The sequence below is a fragment of the Cupressus sempervirens genome, chromosome 2 (assembly GCF_028749045.1).
Source record: "Cupressus sempervirens isolate cs-2001-9-10 chromosome 2, ASM2874904v1, whole genome shotgun sequence".
NCBI classification, from domain to species: domain Eukaryota; kingdom Viridiplantae; phylum Streptophyta; class Pinopsida; order Cupressales; family Cupressaceae; genus Cupressus; species Cupressus sempervirens.
In genome coordinates this window covers 612,810,030-612,822,107 of record NC_143119.1, presented here as the reverse complement: position 1 = coordinate 612,822,107, position 12,078 = coordinate 612,810,030, and the positions used below count along the sequence as shown (strand labels likewise).

At 36.0% G+C, this 12,078-nt stretch overlaps 2 protein-coding genes across 2 annotated transcripts in view; one reads left to right on the top strand and one right to left on the bottom strand.

The window, feature by feature from the left end:
* The window catches only part of FH (frataxin-like protein), a 130,585-nt gene extending 125,401 nt beyond the window's left edge, over window positions 1–5,184 (top strand). The window contains exon 7 of the mRNA XM_089814722.1: window positions 4,739–5,184. Coding sequence (XP_089670848.1) covers window positions 4,739–4,871 — 133 coding nt within the window. The 3' untranslated portion in view covers window positions 4,872–5,184. The remainder of the gene's footprint in view (window positions 1–4,738) is intronic.
* Window positions 358–2,104, bottom strand: LOC149574876 (uncharacterized). Its single transcript, XM_089814721.1, has 3 exons — window positions 1,764–2,104; window positions 1,254–1,659; window positions 358–1,118 (listed from the first exon to the last, which is right to left on the bottom strand). Exons 1-3 carry the CDS (start codon window positions 2,094–2,096, stop codon window positions 535–537), a joined length of 1,323 nt encoding a protein of 440 aa, XP_089670847.1. The 5' UTR covers window positions 2,097–2,104; the 3' UTR covers window positions 358–534.
* Window positions 5,185–12,078: the final 6,894 nt, after the last annotated feature.

Genomic DNA, 12,078 nt, shown 5'->3' with positions numbered 1-12,078 from the left:
TGAAAAAAGAAAAGAAATAAGTTCCTATAATTGCAATTGTATCTAATAATTAAAACTTTTGGTTATTGTAGTACTATGAAGCAAAGTAACAAGAATCGGAATCGGATCGGAATCGGCAAGGCCGAATCGAATCGTGAATCGGCAATGAATCGGCAAATTTGAAAAAACCCTTTAAATTTAAAGATTTTAACAATTTAAAACTTATTTCATGCACCCTTTATTGAATATAACTTAAACACACTATAACATCATCAAATAGAAGTTAAAACTTAACATACATAAACATGGAACATAAAATCCATCACATATGTAACTATGTTATCTAAAATGTAAATTGTAGGCTAGCTGAAGTAAATAGAAATCAAATGATCACAATGATTTAAATCATAGAATGTATGTAAGATGATCCATAAGACATCAAATCATAAATGTATGTAAGAATCTAAGATGAAGATCCATGAAAGTTTGAAACATATGTCTATCAATGATTCAGTATCAATATCTGTAAACAAAATATAAAAACAAGGCTCCAGCTCAAGCCTCAGACTCATAGTCATCATCATCATCCTCAACATCATCCTGAAGCTCGGCTGCAGCCTCAGCCTCAGCCTCTGAGTATCCAGTCTGCCTAGTAGCAAGGCGTCTAATGTAGGTCCTAGAGGACTGCCGAGCCATATCTCCCGCATGTAAGATGTGCTCATGAACGTCGCTAGGGCCTGTGCCTGTGCGTGCACGTGTGCGTCTACCAATGCCTGAAGAACGTGCTCTAGCTGCCTCAGCCTCTATATCCACCTGGTCAACCCACACACGGTCTTCCTCAGTGAAGACTGGATCCACAACCTCTGTGAGCCACTCTGATTCTGGATCAATCTCCTCTAGAATGATCGGAGAGGAGTCAGTGCCCAAAATCTGTCTGATCCTAAGACGGAGGTTGTAATGAACAAAGACAATATCATTCAACTTCTGCACTGTCAACCTGTTTCTCCTCTTCGAATGGATGTGCTCGAACATGGACCAACTGCGCTCACATCCAGAAGCGCTGCTTGGCTGACTCAGAATACGAATGGCAATTTTTTGAAGTTTTGGGGTTGTGGCCCCAAACATTTGCCACCATCTATCTGCAATAAGGGAAAAATTGAAAATAGAAACAATTAGTCTCATTTACAAATTACAAGTTAACTCTAAAATTACATAATCAACTTTAAGATTAGAATCTAGATTCATGAACATTGAATATATTATTTAATTTTTACCTGGCTGTAGTGTTGTCTGAGCATTTATGGCCATCCTGCTAGAGAAAAGTGGCCCCTCTTTATTGTTGAACTGGTCTAGCTCAACAATCGCAGCAGCGCTATCTTCATCGCTACTCAACCTCTGAATCACTGTGTATAAGCCAGTGAGAACCTCCGCATCCGCCTTGAACTCAGGACGGAAACGATATGCCGGATTCAGAAAGTAAGCTGCTGCATGGATGGGTCGATGGAGCTGATTCTGCCATCTCCTATCGATGATGTCCCAAATAGGGCCATACCTCTCCTGCACTCCTGCATATTGGGCTCTGATGGCCTCCTTGGCCCTATCCATGCCCTCATAAATGTAGCCCATAGAGGGCTTCTCCCCATCAGCAGTTCGTAGCAAAGCTACAAGGGGCTCAGTGACCTACATATAAAGTAAAACAAAAAACTTGAGTCAAAACTTAAATATAAAATAATATAACTTAAAGTAAAAGTAAAATACTAAATGTTAAATTGCAATAAATTTACCTGCAGGATTTCTCTAGCGGGTTTCCAAAAACCATCCTCATCAAATATGCAATCCGCCACATCTATCCCTACAGTGGTCGTAGCATAGGAAGAGGAAATCCACTCCCGCCCAACAAACATGCTCCTCAATTCATCCCTTGATGTCAACAAGGACTGCAAGGTGATGAAATTCGAGGCAAACCTCGTGATACCTGGGCGAGCTAACTCTTTTCCTTCTGTGTACTTCCTCATTGTGCTAAGGACAAATGAATGATTATAAATGAATTTGCATATGTTTTTTGCCCTTTCCACACATGACTTGACAAACTCAAGTTTGCCAATTTCCTCCAACATGAGGTCAATGCAATTGGCCGCACAAGGGGACCAAAATATGGTGGGGTGCCTCTCCATCAAAAGTTTACCTACAACAATTTTAAGTCAATTAGAAATTCAAATTTCAAAATTCAAATAAATTTATTTTCAAAACTTGAAAAGTTAAAAGTTTACCTGCAGCAACATAACTTGCTGCATTATCCGTCACCACCTGGATCACATTTTGTTCTCCCACCTCTGCTATGACTTCCTCAATAGCCTCACATAAGTATGTGGCATTTTTTACATGTGCGGAAGCATCAATGGATTTGATGAACATGGTATATCCTACAAGTAACAAAACAACGAATTAGAATATTAAAATTAAATGGATCATCAACAAATTAGCATTCAACAAATCAAAATTTACAATTATGTATGTAGGAAAGTAGAATGATCAATTACCTCCACAGGATACAAGAAAATTGAGGAGTGTTCTATTCCTCCTATCTGTCCAACCATCAGTCATGATGGTGCAACCCTTTGCAATCCACTCCTTTCGGTTCTCCTCGAGCTCAGCCCTCATGTCCTCTACCATCTCATCCAAGAGGTATCCGCTCAACTCAGCCTCAGTTGGGGCTTTAAACCCCGGACCACAAATAGCAACCGCGTCTATCATGTTCTGCCAATAAGGAGCCCTGTCACAAATAAAAATTTAGATGTCAAAGACTCAAATTATAAAACAAGTAAATATAATTAAAGTTTTACTTTTACTTTTAATTTTAACTTTAAAGAAAACAACGAAAAAAGAATCAATTACCTGGCTGCAATAAATGGAATGTTGCAAAAGTACCAAAATTTGCATATCTCCTTTCTGGCAGCATCATGAATTTCCTTGTTCAAACCCATGCCCTCAAGCGTGGGTTGGGAACCAGGAGTAGTGCGGGGCACAAAGTAACTATCCATTCTGTTTTTCCGCACTCTAGGCTGCAATAGGTTGGTGTGGGACTCTGTCTCAGTATGTGACCGACTAGCACCAGCACGAGCAGAAGAACTAGGATAAAAAGGAGGCCTAGAAGAACCCTCTCCAACACAACCTACAGATGCAGAAGCTGATGCAGATGCAGATGTGGATGCGGCTACAGATGCGGATGCGGGAACATGGGAGCCAATACCCCTTAACCCTTCAAGTTGCATTTTCCTATTGGCTTTGTCTTTTTCAATTTTTTCTAATGCCATTAAGCAAGTGCGTTTTGCCTCAGGAGTTTGGTGAGTGCAAATTGTAACATCGTGTCCAGGTATAGCAGCAATGTGGTATTTCAATCTATAAATACCCCCAGAAGTTATTTTTTCTTTACAAAAAATACATTTTGTTTGATATTTGGTTCTTCCAGGAAACTCTTCGTTATATTTCCAACATTCATCTTTTCTACCCATTGCGAATTTGCAAAAAATGAAAGCAAAGGCTGCTGCAATAAAAATTTATATGTAAAATATCAAAGTTTGAAGCTAATAAAAGCTACAAAACAACAAACCCTAGTTTGCAACTTAGTAAAAATAAAGAACATTCAAGATCTAAACTAAAAATCTTGAAAACTATAAAAATTTAACAAAAAATGCATAATACACTAACATGCAAAAAAAAAAAGAGCACTTACCTCTTGCAAATGAGTTGAGGAGTGTTGAGATTGGCTCCCTAATGCTCCCAATGCAATTGATGGCCTCCACAAATGGATTGCTGATCTCTTTTGTGCTCTTTCTTCTTGCCGGTTAGAAACCTATGGCTTTTCTTTTCTCTTCTTCTCTCTCACTTTTCCTCTCTTCTACTCATGTTAAATAAATAGAAGGCCCTTTAGGGTTATAACAAAGAGAAATGGTCAAAAACAAAGTAAAAAAACCAAGCAATTTTTTAAAATTTTACAACTCTATACTTTATTGGCCGCGGGCGATTCCTGCCGATTTTTCTAGGCGATTCATGCGATTTTTTGCCTGAATCGCCTGAATCGGCGATTCAGGCGATTCACCTGAAGAAATCGGCAATGGCGATTTCCGACTCCAAAAAAATCGCCATTGCTGAATCTAATCGCCGAATCGCCGATTCAGGCGATTTTATGGCGATTCTCGTTACTCTGCTATGAAGTCAGATTTATTTTGTCATGCCTGGAATTTCATTATTATGAACTTTATATGAGATCACCCCCTGTTATCGACACAGTTTGGGACATAAACCCTTGAGCAATTTGGACCCAAAAGGAATATAAAATAACTACAAGGACAATCCTTCACAAGTTTGATTAAGTGCTATGAAATATCGCATTGTCTTCCTTCTATGATAATTATGTTTGTTTTTTAATCAATACTGTCTCTAGGTTGTTTGGAACACATTGAAAGGATGAACTAGTAAATATAGTCAGACGTTGAAGTTTTTGGTTTGTTGTTTTCCCCTTTTATGATGATGGGTGGCATTTGTAAACCTATACAATGATTAAGGCCTTGAAGTGCTTGAAGTTGCAGATGATGTTTCTAATGTTAACTTGTCATTGAGCTCATATTCTTTAGCCAGGGTAGCTTCAGCTGTAATTCAATATTTTTTTTCTGAGAAAACATGCATTTCTAATACATTGTCCAATTGTATTGATATTCACATAGAGTAACATGTATCAATTTGACATTGTTTTTGGCAGTGGGCCAGCTAGATTTGATTGGGATAGGGAAAATGAAGCTTGGCTATATCGACGAACAAAAGCAAATTTGTTGGAACTTCTGGAAAGTGAATTGAGCGGTCTCTTGAATATGCCAATTACCCTTGCATCATAAAATTGATTTTGATTTGTATTTGTAAGTTCCAGTCAACCATGTCAACTTTAATTAACAGCTGTTAATTTGCAATATGTCCACCAGGAAGATATATTTACAAGGATGAAGTGCAAAGCGTAATACCAGTCAAAATAATAATAAGTAATTTGTGTCTAAACATTATCAATTAAATAGTTGTGTCATCCTGAGGACACAATGGTGATCTCTTTGGATATTTTGTTTGTAGAGCTTAGAAGCTTATGAAATTTTCTATTTTTTTAACTTCTAATCAACGGCATTGTATCCTTGCACATATGTATTCAGTTTTTTTAAATGCTTGTCTATTGTGCATTTAAATTCTATTTATTACCGGGTGTTGCCTTTATTTGCTATGTGAAGGCAAATTTTTTTGGCATTTGATGGTATTCACCAGCGATTGGAACTTCCCAATAATATGATAAATTAAGTTTGATCAGGTTCTGTCAACTTAAACAACAGGAGGGCGTTTTTTTTTTCCGGAGGAGCTGTGCAGTATCCAAATGGGTGTATTTCGCTATCATAGAACTCACTGATTGTGCTATATCATTAGTGATTTTTTTAGCCCTGTATGTTGTGTATGCAATTTGAAACAACGGAATTTCTACATTATATCTATGCGAGGAAGAATCTTTTCATCTGAATTTTCTGCCTCACATTTAGGTTATTTTTTGTGCCAATTGATAAACATTTGTTGGGACTCGATTAATTGTCTAGGGTGAATATTTGTGTACCACATGGAGGTTAATTATATATTGCTTTTTGAATATGTAATTTTGTGATTTCTGGCCAAGCTGGCAGATTAGATCTGGTATTAAGATTTTACCATCTTGTGGCTGATAGAGATCATAAAAAAGCGTGTGGATGATATATATGCTAGGTCGTGGATCAAAGGAAAGAAGATAGAAGCAAAGAGGTAAGGAAACAATCATAGAGGTAGAATAGAAGTAGAATGAGATTGTGGGGTTTGAGATGGAGACTATAAGAAACTATTGAGGAATGATAACAATTCAATACGGTGGTGGTCATTAGAATAGTGTAGTTATGTGGTTATTTTGCATTACAATTAAATTATTATAGTTATTATATTGAGTGTTTTGAATAGATAGCTTTTCATGTAAGAAGGTCCACACCAGAAGAATACATTGTAATTGTTGGTGGTGTGAATGAAGTGTTATACTAAATTGCTTAAGCTTTTCATGTAAGAAGGCCCACATCAGAATAATACATTGTAATTGTTGGTGGTGTGAATGAAGTGTTATACTAAATTGCTTAACCTCTAAGGTCATATTAACAAAATTGGCTGAAGTTTATAGGCCATTCTTTGAATATTATCACTTTGTGTCAATTTATAGAAGTAAGACGCTTTTCATAATTATATAGTCCCATGTCTCACCTTAGCTTACATAATTAAGGGTCATATTAACAAAATTGACTTAAGTTTATAGGCCATTCTCTGAGTATTATCACTTTATGTGTCAATTTATAGAAGTAAGACGCATTTCATAATTATATAGTCCCATGTCTCACCTTAGTTTACATAATTAAGAGGTTCTCATTCCAAAATATTAAAATCATATTTACACATATTGTGCATCTTTGTCCTTTGATAGAATAAAATTGTACTCACTTTTCCTGTCATGTACTACATTTAAGCTCCTATATCTTGGTTGACTATCTTCATAACCAAAAAGTAAATAGTTTAAATCCTTATTTACAACCTCTTACATTGTACTGAATTTTTTGAGATTATTTATTAGTTCTTTTGAGGAGAAATTGATTGAAAGTGAGAGAAATATGTAGGTTCTAATGTCAACATTCCATAAATTCTATCTATCCAAATAATCAATCAAAAGATGAGATACAAGGATTGGACAATTACAACATGAAAATGTGAAATTACACACCTATCTAAAAATAGATCATTCTTTTGTATGATGCTAAAATTAAACAATCATATCATACTTTTTAACAATATTCTATGTTAATTTATATTTTCAATAAATAAAGCATGACATCACCATAAAATAGGGACAAACAAATTTTTTAATTTCATATCACATAAAACTATTTATGTAGAGAGATTTGTGAGGGAAAACTTCAAGAAGCACGTTGCCTCTTTTAAGTACTTATTTGAGGATTCCAAAATGTCACAACTTGTTTTCTACACAATTAATTTGATCCTAGGCATACATATGTCGGGGAAGCAATATTAAATTATTATGTCTACAACCCAACTTTATCATTTTTATTAGAGCCCCTCAACTCTCTAGTTCCCACTCTAAACAATAGTGAGACTAGACGTTACAAAATATATTTCCAATACACCTTAAGTTTCTTACTAGGACACTCGCAAGTATCTTGAAACTATGGTATGGTTTACAACATAGGTGACATTTGAATCCCAACATTCTTTTATTTGATAAGTAGGAGATATTTTCCACAAGAAGTCAAATTGTGATATTGCTATTAGGATTTAACTGTGTAGTTCTTGTCATTGACCCATGTTTCATGAGTATTAAATCACACGAATCCATCTCTCATGAGAATAAATGGAACACTTAGCATGCATTGCACATCACCTATTTAACACTAATTAGATCTAGGTGATGCACACTGCGTGCTAAGTGTTCCATTTATTCTCATGAGAGATAGATTTGTGTGAATAACTACTCATGAAACATGGGGCAATGAATTTGACTCAAAAAAATACATAGTTAAATCCTAATAGCATAATTACAATTCTTTTATTTAACAATAGATTGTGAATGCACCTATATCAATCACAAATAAAAGAAGAAAAATTCCTTAGCCACCCATGTGCCTACTTGAATCTTCTTCGCGTTCTCATGCTCCAACCAAATACCTGCAAAACAACTATGATAAACACCATCAAGCAAGAAACTTTCACATCCTCTCAAATGCTAGCAATGGAAAAAAGGAACATGCAAAGGTTAACCATAGCAATTGTTAGTGAAACTTGCACCATTATTTTACATGAGCACAAACATCAAATTGAATTAATAAAATTGGCCCTAGGTAGTTGTCTTAATCAACCATGCAGAATTTGAATTCATCCACACAACTCTGCCTATAACAAGAATGCAACATCATAGAACTTCATGGCATCAACATATTGACTCTAAATTGCAGTTGAATCTCTATGTAGGCATCCTCTTATCCTAGTGCAACACCACATTACCACAGACAATGCCAATTAATAAAGTATGTATTAATAATCAAACAATCTCGTGGATTGAAACCAGACATGTGGATTCCTATTGGCAAACATTGCAAAATCATCATCATATAAATAATCAATAAACCAATATATTAATAAGGATAACCATACATAAATCTAGGAAATCCTATTGCATGGCTAATATCATATCTTAAAATAGATCAAAGTGTATCAAATCTATCCATAGTACAAGCACATAGAAGATGTGAGTATATCCTCTATTTCATATTGTCAAGGAAATAAACCATGATATGAAAATTCTTCAAACAATTATGTTTTAATACCTCTCTCACCACTAGTCTCTATTGCTCTCACATGTTCTTCACATAACCATGTGAGAACAAAATTCTAGCAAGGAGAAGACGACCATAGATAGGACTCAAAGATAAAATAATATTTCACACTAACGTGTTGAGTTGGATAAGTATGATCTCCTTCACCATTCCCATATTGAAAGAATTTTAGCATCTGACATTCAAAACAAATGTAATCGTGTCAGAAATAAATGCAAACCTCTCATACTGAAGGTACATCAAAACGAACCAATCATTCTCATGACGAAAGGAACATGCTCAAAGCCACAAACTGTTTTTCGTACCTCTCCAAACAAGAGCTCTGATCGAGCTTTAGTCCCTGCTTTCTGTGGAGAGAGTGAAGGAGGGTTATACATACTATTTTTTTTGGGTTCAATCCATGGAATTGTACAGTTTGCTTGTTGTTTGGAATTTTTAGGACAATTAGATTTGTAGTGTCCAAAATTTTCATATTTGAAACACTTTATTTTAGATAGATCTTTCTTGGGTTTTCCATTCTTTTGATTTCCATTTTTCTTCTTGAAATGCTTCTTCTTGCCCTTATAGGAGTTTGTATTAAGAACATGTAGTTCTTCATCTTCTATTTTCGGTTTCCCTCCTTTCTTTAGTTTTCTGAATTCCTCTTGAAGGCAATCATTCTTAAGTCTGTTAAAGTCTAGAAGATTATCTCTGACACTTATTCCTTGTGCAAATGTCTCCCATGAATCCGGCAATCCATCTATAACTATTAGTGTTAATTCTGTGTCACCAATAGTGGTTCCTATACTTGATAGTTCATCTCTAATGCTGGCAACTCTTAGGAAGTAAGAATTTATCAATTCTCCTTTCTTTATCTAAATGTGATTCAGTTGCCTTTTTAGTGCAAGAACCCTAGTTGGATTGTTTACTTCATATGCATTTCATAATGCATTCATCGTATCAAAAGTAGTTTGATGTTTTGTAAAAATAGGTATGATATCATTTTTTACTCCATTTAAAATGATTTGAATGGCCTTTCTATTTCCTCTTCTCCAGATAGATTTGTGAGGTTCAACTGGAGGTTGTTTGGATGCTCCATCAACAAATTGTTTTACATCATTCTCTTCAAGAATAATCATGATTTTGAATTTCTAGGCATCAAAATGTTCCTTCCCATCAAACCTGTCCTCAGGTCTAATTGTGTATGCCATTGAAGATAAGAGATTGTTCCTAGATATATACAAAGTCCGATTACTAAATTTTGTAGAGCCTAGGTTTGACTACCAAAGCTCTGATACCATGTAAGGTTTCTACAAATTTTGAGTGGAAATGTTTAGTAAAATTTGCAACAAACTCTGTCCTAAGGTATTTTTCTTAATGAAGATTTTATGTCTATTCTTGATTGCTGAGAATGATCTTCTTGTTAATCTGAATATAGAAGAAGTTGTGGCCTTTACTTCTGATCTAAATATTATATATATATATAAAATAAATTGATAGGATTGTATTTCTTGAAGAAGTAGACTTAGTTGTAATTGTGTGTTCTTCAATATGTAATACTAACCTTCCTATATACCTGACTAAAGTTCATAACACTCCAATGGACATGTTTCTTAACTAGGTCGATACATACGCCTCTTCCTTAAATCAACGACTTACAAGTTTTAGCTATAATTAAATACTAACTAACACAATGATTAGATTAGTTTTAATGTCACATAACACTTCTAGGAAGTCACCGTTTCATACTAGGAATAATATATAAGGCCATACGCAGTATATAGGTTTAGAAGAATAAGTGCAAACTACACTTCCATACATGTAGGTTATCAAGTTACATTCTTAATAGATAGTACCTCTCAAATTATTCCCCTATAAGTAAATCAAGAGTGATAACCAATGTTTTTCTATGCACATAACACCTAATAATACATACCATAAAAAAAAATGAGGTCCTTTAATGACTCCTTTGTGTAACGACAGTTGGCCACATTATGTTTCAAACCCAATTAGTCTGACATTGTCCCGCCCACTACAATGGATTCTTTGCTGGCCACTAGTGTTGGAGGCTCTTTGTCTAACATTGTTGGCCCTATTGCTTTTGTGGTCAACAATTTTCCTTGTGGCACCTTCTCTTCTTGTGACTTCCGTCTTAGCCGGTGTTGGCTCCCACATTGCAATCTCTCCTTTGTTGGGGGTTCCCCTTCATCCTACGGTTTACTTCTCTGTCAACAATAGTTGAGGGTTCATTTATCGAGAAACATGTTGGTTCTCTCTTACCTTCCTTGGGCACCACTGTTCTGGCTCCCTGTGGTGATAGTGGTCCCTCTTTTTGTCTTATTATTGGGCAATTGGTTGTTGGTGCCATGGGCCTAAGTTTTCCATTGGTAGTAGGAGCTACATTCATGTTGCAAGATCCTTTGCTACAACTTCTTTAATGGAGAAAGCTTGTCCCATTTCTTGTGGCAAGGCTTCACCTATGGTGGTTTGTGGCCTTGAAGTGGTGGAGAATGTTAATCTCTACCAATGATGTGGGCTTGTTGTTAGATTTGCAAGTCTCTCACCCTCCCTTGCAAATCTTCACTGCTGAGTAACTAACTCTTGGAAACTCTTAGTAGTTGGAGATATTGAGCTCTACCCTTGTGCTAAAGGGTTTTTTATTGCTTCTTTCTCTTCTTTTGAAGGATGAGATTTGATATTAAACAAGTTGTGGATTTGGGGGAATCATTCCCTTTCTGCCAACCCCTGGATAGTCTCATTCAACCCTCTCATAGGTCCACTCAATGTGTGTTCTATGTGGGCTCGCCTTACTAATCTCCCCCTTCATTTTATGGGAGTTGTTTTGTTTCGAGGCTATTGGGAACTCCCTCGACCATTTCTTGAAGGTAGATAAGCATATGACATATTTAGATCATTTTAATCTTGCCTATATCTTAGTTATTTGGATGTTTCTCAACTCTCCTTAGGGACATGGTGCTCAAGGCTGGGGATAGGAAATTGACTCAGGCATTGGATTATTGGGGCCTTCCCTTCTATTGTTGACCTTGCTTTTCTACAGGTTACATGGATTTTGAATGTCCTCTTCTATGCTACAAAGGTGTTGCTTTTTGGTGGAAAGATGTTGGTAATGAACATTTGATTGTTTGTGCCACTAACTGTCTCTTTGAGTCCACCTTTGACGAGTCTCAAGCTATTGATGATGAACAATCTCCTGCACGAAATCTTGATGAGGACCTTGTTAGTGATCATGGCTAGGCTTTTGTTGTTATTTCAAGTCTTGTTCCTTTTGCAACCATTGTTGATGCTTCCAACTCTGATGGGACTTTGCCCTTAGGCCATGAGGATACTTCTGCTCCCTCCTCCTTTGTTGTTTCTTTACACCATGGTTGTGCTGATGATGCTCAACTTCTACAATACTTTGGTGGTTGTGTTGATAGCTCCCCTGATGAAATCTCCTCTTTTTTAGGGAGCCTAAAGATAGTATCACCTGGACAATTATCCAGAGATGTAGAAAGAACTCTCACCCTTCTTTGATGTGAGTTTACTCTTTCTTTTGGGCAAAACTTTTGTGGTTCATGTATTTTTTATTTTCCTAATTAGTACCATTCGTATTGACTCTGTGTTGTAACTTTCCTAACAATATTTTGTTAGGTCTTGCTCTTGTAACAGGACATACTCC

Coding starts and splice junctions, on each gene's coding strand:
- LOC149574876 (XM_089814721.1), bottom strand. CDS start 2,096: ATGTTGGAGGAAATTGGCAAACTTGAGTTTGTCAAGTCATGTGTGGAA. Junction 1,660..1,763: donor CCGCTAGAGAAATCCTGCAG/GTAAATTTATTG, acceptor CTTTATATGTAG/GTCACTGAGCCCCTTGTAGC. Junction 1,119..1,253: donor TCAGACAACACTACAGCCAG/GTAAAAATTAAA, acceptor CCCTTATTGCAG/ATAGATGGTGGCAAATGTTT.